Genomic DNA, 6854 nt, shown 5'->3' with positions numbered 1-6854 from the left:
AATCAGCGACTGCATTATCACACTTCACGTAAGTATGGGAGAGGCTTTACTGAACATGTATACCTTAAACAGAGTTGATGTTTTTAACCTCTAACTGCAACACATTAAAAGCATCCTCTGTGGCATTATTTATTAGTTTAGACGCATCAATAAACGGGGATAAAGTCACGAATGAAATAATAGGCCATGTTTTGGGTGAAGAATGTCCACGAATATATGGTGCTCTAACCATGCTTTTTTTTTGTTATGACACAATATAGTTGTCATCCAATTTTGGAGCAGGTGAAGCCTTTGGATATAAAACAGCCACGCAACTTTCAACAATAGTGAATATAAACAAAAGCGCGCATTTTTTAGTACGTCAATGTGCCGGCATGCCCTTTTGCCGTTCTCGGCATGCATAAATAAGTATGCACGTGTGTGAGCTCTATGAGCACCTCGGTTCCTTGTTTTTTTATAATTGCGCCATTTTGCCACGTGACATAAGAAACGTGAAGAACTGCAAAGAGTTGCTGTGGATACGAAGCAGAAAGAAAGAAAAGCAAAAACTGTGGTTGATTCCTCTGTCATAGGAATCGGTAAAACAGGAAAGTGAAATGTGCAGCGAAATCTCCAGCTGAGGATGGTTTGCGGGTCGGCGGCTGTGTTGTGGGTGTGCTTGGCGAGCGACGTCCTGCTGGCAGGTCGCTTTGGCAAAGATGTACTGGCGTCATTTCCGTAACAAATATGACGTCAGTAAAATCTTGGTGTACCCCGACACAAAGCACTTTCATGTTAAAAGATAAAACCCGAAAAGGAACAAAGCCAAGTTTAACGTACTCTTTATTACTAAAGGTTGCTTCCCCGAAGACGACCCTGTGTGCAGGGGGGCACCCTTTACAGACCGCTTGCTTCGTTGTACTGGCGTCACTTCGGTGACGGTAATGTCGTGAGTGAAATCTTTCTTAATCCCGGAATAAAACCCTTTCGTTTTAAAAACCGTCATGAAGCGGGTGGGTTCATGGCACTTTAGATAACGTGGAAGCCAGTTTCGGCGCTTTCTTGCTAAGCGATAGTGCCGGCTTTGGAGTCGAGAGCGTTAAACATTTATTCACGATTGCTACGGGCGACGTAGAGCCCGTCTGCCTTCTTTGGTCCTTGCGTACCGTTGGGCCCCAGGAGTGCACGGCCAGTAGACGTCACGCTGAACGTCAAAAAAGGCCCATCCGTCCGTAAGACTTCTGTACTTTGCCACCTAGGAAGGACAATTGCGCTTTCTTAGCTTTAAGCAAATGCCTCCTCTGGCGATTATCCCATTGGTGTTAACACTGTGTACTTCTACACGATTACTGTGTGTGCAGCGAAAATTGATCACAATAAAATCAGGAAATAATATGCATGAACAGAAAAGACAGCCCATAGCGCCGAGCGCTGCGGGGTTATAGATTTTTTTTTTTTGCGGTTCGTTCCAGTTGTTTACGCGTTTTCTTTAAATCAACTGAAACGGTGCGTAAACAACAGGACGAACCCTTAGGCCCTTAAACGTCTCAGAGATAATGGTTGTTACAATCGTTTATAACAGTATTAACCCTAATTTTGTGTGTGGGTACTGCTAATCTGCTTCCTTTTTGCCATGGTCACAAGCAAATAGCTTGAACACAAAGCTACCATGGCAGAATGCTCTGGTTCATTTCCTTCAACGAGCACTTGATTGACTTATTTATTGGTTGACTGACTGATTGATCAAACGCAAGCTTAGCTGACGTATATGTCGTGAATTGGCTACTGTTCGATTTGCTTCACACATTTAAAATTATTGACCGGCCAACGGCGAGAGGCGCATGTTTTTATCTGGTATTCCCGTCGGTATAACAAAAGAGCGAATGAAGTTTTTACGAAGTGAAACAGTTTATCAATAACTAGAGGCACGAACAGAAGACGGAACAACGGTTTTCTTTTAGATATTCCTTGCCGAGATCTCTTCTCAGGTCTACGCTTAACGGTCAGTCCGTGCCCGCAATCTCTCCTGGTACATTAAATGCGTTGATCTAATCGGATGTAAACAAAGAAACATTTTCAAAGTAAAATGCCTTGTCAGCACACAGCGCATGTAAATTTCTGAGCGTCCGTCCGTACGACCATCCACGCGTGCGTACATGGACACACTTATGACGCACGCTAGGACTAGTACGCGGTCACAAGTCTGCTAGTTTCGGAGATCGCCGGCCGCCGCCGCCCCCGCCCCCGTTTCCTAAGCGAAAATCATTACCCTTGGCTAGAATTCGTTTACTAATACTGCTTTTTTTCCCTCTACAAAGCAAAGACATAAACCAATTCAATCACATTGAATTTTATCATAACCAATCAAGTCAAACCCGACCTACTTCATTATGCTGCCTAGCAACCCAACGCCCTCCACTTTTGATAGTTTGCAACCGCACTCGCTCTCCCCCGCTCGCATGGCTCTGCTCCTTATGCCAGACGACGCTGGACTACGGGGAATAAAATCATCTTGCTAGAAGCAGCTTCTTTTTTCCAAGAAGAAACAGTTCTTTCGGAGCAAAACCCGCCGAATAAGAGAGTGGTTTCTTCATGATACCAGGCCCATTCTTGCGCAGTGAGGATGTTGTGCAGTATTTCTGTACCCTTACTCTTTCAATAATTAAACATTGGTGGCCTGCTCATGTAGGTCCTGGGAATAGGTTTGTTCAAAATCGGCATTATTCCGCGCCAAGATACAGCGGCAGAAGCCTACAAAATGCACATATTATTCGCTTTAGATTATTGCCCCACTTTTAATACCCAAATATTGTGTATTGCACCGCATATTGCTGTCAGAATTCGCGCTATAAAGTGTCCTTAATTCAGTTTTTTAGTGACTCATGTGGGCAAACGTGTTCTCAAAGTCAATAAAAACAGTACAACCGTCAGAAATTAAGAAATCAACTTTTAAGCTGGCAAGGCACGTAGGCGGTAAATATGAATTATTATATTTCTAAAAATGGCTTTGAGGACAGAAAGTTAGGGATAAACCGGCCTGACCCAGCACATTTGTGAGAAATAGAATACAAAAAGCCGACAGAACAGTTTGTATATTAGGCAAATTAGACGAAGTTCCTATGGACGATTGTTAAACCCGAGGTGGTGATGATCTGCCTGTGAATACGGGGTAGGTCTTTTGTGTTGAAAACCGGTGCTCTTTCGGATGTCACAAGATGCTGGCCGCTACATCGTTGGTGCACCCCCTCTTTCCGCAATAGTACTCGTTATATGCGGATATGTGCGGACGTGTACGAGACATCTGCTGCATGTTTTTTGAAATGAGTTTTTGGTCGAAATAAACACGACCCGTAATTCCAACCTTCTGGATCTAAAGAACTATCCATTGAACTTGCGTGAAGATGTTGCTCTGCGATTCTGACGGACCAGGCCAACCATTATAGAGAAACACAAAGGTGTCGCGATGCCCCACGAACGCAGTGTTAATCGGTTTGAGGTAATTTTAAAGGAAGAATATATCCCGACAGCCTCAGAATTATACACGCAAGATACAACTGCGGCACAGCAATCTACCTGCGCTACTGGACACGCAATAATTTCAGACAAGCTGGTACGGGAGTGCATCTAGCTCGAAACCTATTTTATGCCTATCCTTAATAAATGTTTACAACTCCGCGTTCAAGTAGCACTCCCAAATAACTATCTCAAGAATTCCAGCTCCCAGAAGAATGTAGAGAAATTATGCCACGCTTTCTGACAATGACAGCTCCATAATGCCACAAGTTTAACGTATTTTTTTTCATCAGTTATTTGGCGATGTATCTCAAGTACCGCATTTACATTAAGTTTAACATAATCCTAAGGCAACGGTATGTGAACACAAAAAGAGTGAAGGTACATGCTTCCGGTGCAACAGCGGAAGCGCCCTCGTGAGTAAAACTCGGCATCCTTATTCGAGCTTGCCCAGATGCTCTCTGCGTCTGCCGTACGTTTTTGGCAGTCCTTCATACGCCTGTGCAACCATATAATGTACAAAAACAGAACACCTCAATATAGACCTCTTCTCAAGGTAGGCGCCTACAACACTGAAACGACGCACTACCTTCATTGTGACAGCAGACTACAATCAACATGCGGCAATTCACAACAAACGTGCTCCTTCTTACAATAGTGAATCTTGAATTAGCAGTCCCCCACCTACGACATATTACCAAACGGTCCACATTTCAGTGAGAAAATGTGTGAGTGCACAGGTCCTCTGGTGTATAATGTCGTTACTTCCGCCCCAGCTAGTTAAAATTAGTATATTTCGTGTTCATACTCTTGCTCCCGCATCCTCTCGCATGCCCGAGAACTTATTATTTCCGCCCAGCTACCCGCCAAAGGACAAACTGGTGTCACCGCCTTCTTCGCAAAGTAAAGGTACGCATAAAAAGTTAAAAATGTGCTGTTTTGTCTTTTCATTGAGTAAATCGACATTCGGGTATTTCGTAGATATTTTTGTACCCACAAGAAATCTCAATTAACGAGCTTTCGCTGTATAAGCCTGTTTCGCGGAACGCATCAGCTACAAAAAGAATGAAATGTATTTCCCTAAGGTCAACTTAGTCCTGCGTAAAGCTTAGAAAAGCAAAAACTCTGAGTCAGACCTAATGCAAAGCACTGAGCGGGAAACAAGCTGAAACTCAACTGCTTGCAAGGGACAGGGCAGGACCCACCTGAGCGAGCTTTCACTAAAAGCACGTAACCTTGTTTGCGAAAATATTACGAAGCGAGGAGACGTCTCCTCGTTGGTTGGTATCTTCTGAATGATAAAATGTTGCGTAGCACTAACTAGCACGGCGACTGCTGTAGAAGTACCTTTCCTTGCTTCATCACGATTAATACTCTTGACCGCACCCTGAGTAAAGAGATGAATGGACACACTCAACTCACCTTGTCGGATAAAGAACGCGGGCTCTCAAACACGAGGGTGTGATTGGTCTTTCCTGAGGAGTACGTGAAGAACTCGGACATGTCTTCCTGCGAGTACTGCAGTTGGCGATCTTTGGGCGTTGACTTGCACACGAAGTCGACGTTTTCCACTAAGGAGCGGCTGCATGGATGTCCGGCAGGCCCCGTGTAAGTCACCACAGCCATGGTAGACGAGAGGAGCACGTGGAAGCGACGGTTGCTCAGCCCTTGCAGGGCTGTGGTAGCCGTTGCCTGCGTGCGCCAAAGCAGCTTCGGTTAGGGCGAAGCACATGTGTGGAGAGCGGCGCGTTTCCATGCGCGTTTTCCATAATGGCCTCTTTTACTGAACTCGTCAATTTGGAGCAAGACCCTGTCCGCCTGACCAAGAAATGCCTTCATATGTGGGCCGTATGTCGGACAACCTGGGAAGGTTTTTTTGCGTCTATTTTTAGGGCTGCTCGCGTCTAGTGAGGCCAAAGTACACAATTTCAAAAAGCACCGCTTTCTCGAGAAAGCTTATGAACTCGTAAAATACATATGAATCGCCACTGCGAAGCTCTAAAACTCGTGGTACGGCCCACCAAACTGCTCACCAAACTGCTTATTTGATTTTTTATCTGGCGTTTTTTTATTTCTTGGTGATACCAAGGGGGAGCTGAGATTAAAGCGGATTTCGCCTGACAGAGGCCTAAACCACAAAATTGACAGTGTGCGCAATAAAAGTGATGTTCAAACATTTAAACAAATTTAAACTTAAAAGCACAATGCCACAAAAACTCATTCAATAATATATTTCCTATTTATTATAGAAAGCATTGGTCTAAAAGCCACCGAAGGGTCAGAGTATGCACACAAACGCATTAAGTGGAGAATGCTGGCGTTCTTTAAATAAGTTGAACACGCTTGATCGGCTTTTATATTGAAAGCAAAGCGGTTACCAAAGGCCTCTGGCGAAATAAAAATTGACGAGCCATTGTACCCTGTGAAGGTGAATGATCAGCGAAGCTAGAGTAGGGCCCATACGCGGCGTCCGCATTACAAGGGCAGAAAAGCGGTTGAAGTAAAATGAGAGAAAAACAGCCTTAAAGCGCGACCGCCTACCCAGAGGAGCCGAAGGAAACGAGACAGACAAGTTCTTCGAGCTCAGATGAAAACAGGGCCATGCGAACATAGCCGACACCGATCGCGCAGTGCAAGGAAGTTGTTTTAGATTCCCTTATTACCTGCCTACAAGTCTACTGATCACAAAAAATGGTTATCGCTAATCGAATTCTATATGCTAGAGAGGAAACATTTAGCTTACCGTTCAAAAAAGTTTTAAGTGCCAGATTGCCTTCACCCTCCCCCGACAGTGCGAGTGGGTGCCCAAACTCGATCTGGCAGGTGCACACTCGTTTCCTGGGGACTATCGCCTATGCTTAGCCGAGCTCGCGCATTCTTTCAACAGAGGGGCGAACTGCTTGCCGTTCATGCGCGCGCATGCGCAGTCATGTCCCGGTAACCCTCAGCCGAAGCGTTAGCGTGCGCCAGCCGCTGTGGTAAAGCTGTCTAATCCACGCTTCGCGTTTCGTCGATTCCCAGCTCTGCATCGTGGGATCGGGCATTTTTTTAAACGCAGAGCATTTCTTAGCCTCGCCTGTTCCTGCGTCGGACGGTGTCAACAGTTTCGCGTCCGCACCTGGTGCGCCTCTCCTTCCCTCCTCTCTCTCAACAGCAGCTGGCGCGCGCATGCGTCGTAGTCAGCCCGTTCGCTCCGTCGCGGTCTCGGCCTAACAGGTGCGTGATAGCAGCGCGGTGGGTCGTGGAAGGGCGCGCGCTGCTTGCGCATGCGCGCTCTCCCCCCCGTATTGCTCTCCCTCTACTGCGCGCGCTGCAAATATAGCGGCTAGCGGTCGCACGTGTTTCAGTCACTGCGTTGCTCC

The 6854-nt window shown here is 45.9% G+C and overlaps 1 protein-coding gene across 1 annotated transcript; it reads right to left on the bottom strand.

The window, feature by feature from the left end:
- Positions 1 to 896: 896 nt before the first annotated feature.
- LOC144137555 (uncharacterized) lies at positions 897 to 6359 on the bottom strand. The gene is made up of 3 exons (XM_077669487.1): positions 6236 to 6359; positions 4915 to 5184; positions 897 to 1234 (listed from the first exon to the last, which is right to left on the bottom strand). The coding sequence occupies exons 2-3, from the start codon at positions 5116 to 5118 to the stop codon at positions 1100 to 1102; spliced, it is 339 nt and encodes a 112-aa protein (XP_077525613.1). The 5' UTR covers positions 5119 to 5184; positions 6236 to 6359; the 3' UTR covers positions 897 to 1099.
- Between the last annotated feature and the right edge of the window lie 495 nt (positions 6360 to 6854).

The sequence above is a fragment of the Haemaphysalis longicornis genome, unplaced genomic scaffold (genome assembly GCF_048455015.1).
Source record: "Haemaphysalis longicornis isolate Haplotype H1 unplaced genomic scaffold, Haemaphysalis longicornis Haplotype H1 scaffold_40, whole genome shotgun sequence".
Lineage (NCBI taxonomy): Eukaryota > Metazoa > Arthropoda > Arachnida > Ixodida > Ixodidae > Haemaphysalis > Haemaphysalis longicornis.
Note: the sequence above shows the minus strand (reverse complement) of the source record. Positions and strands in the feature narration are given on the sequence as shown.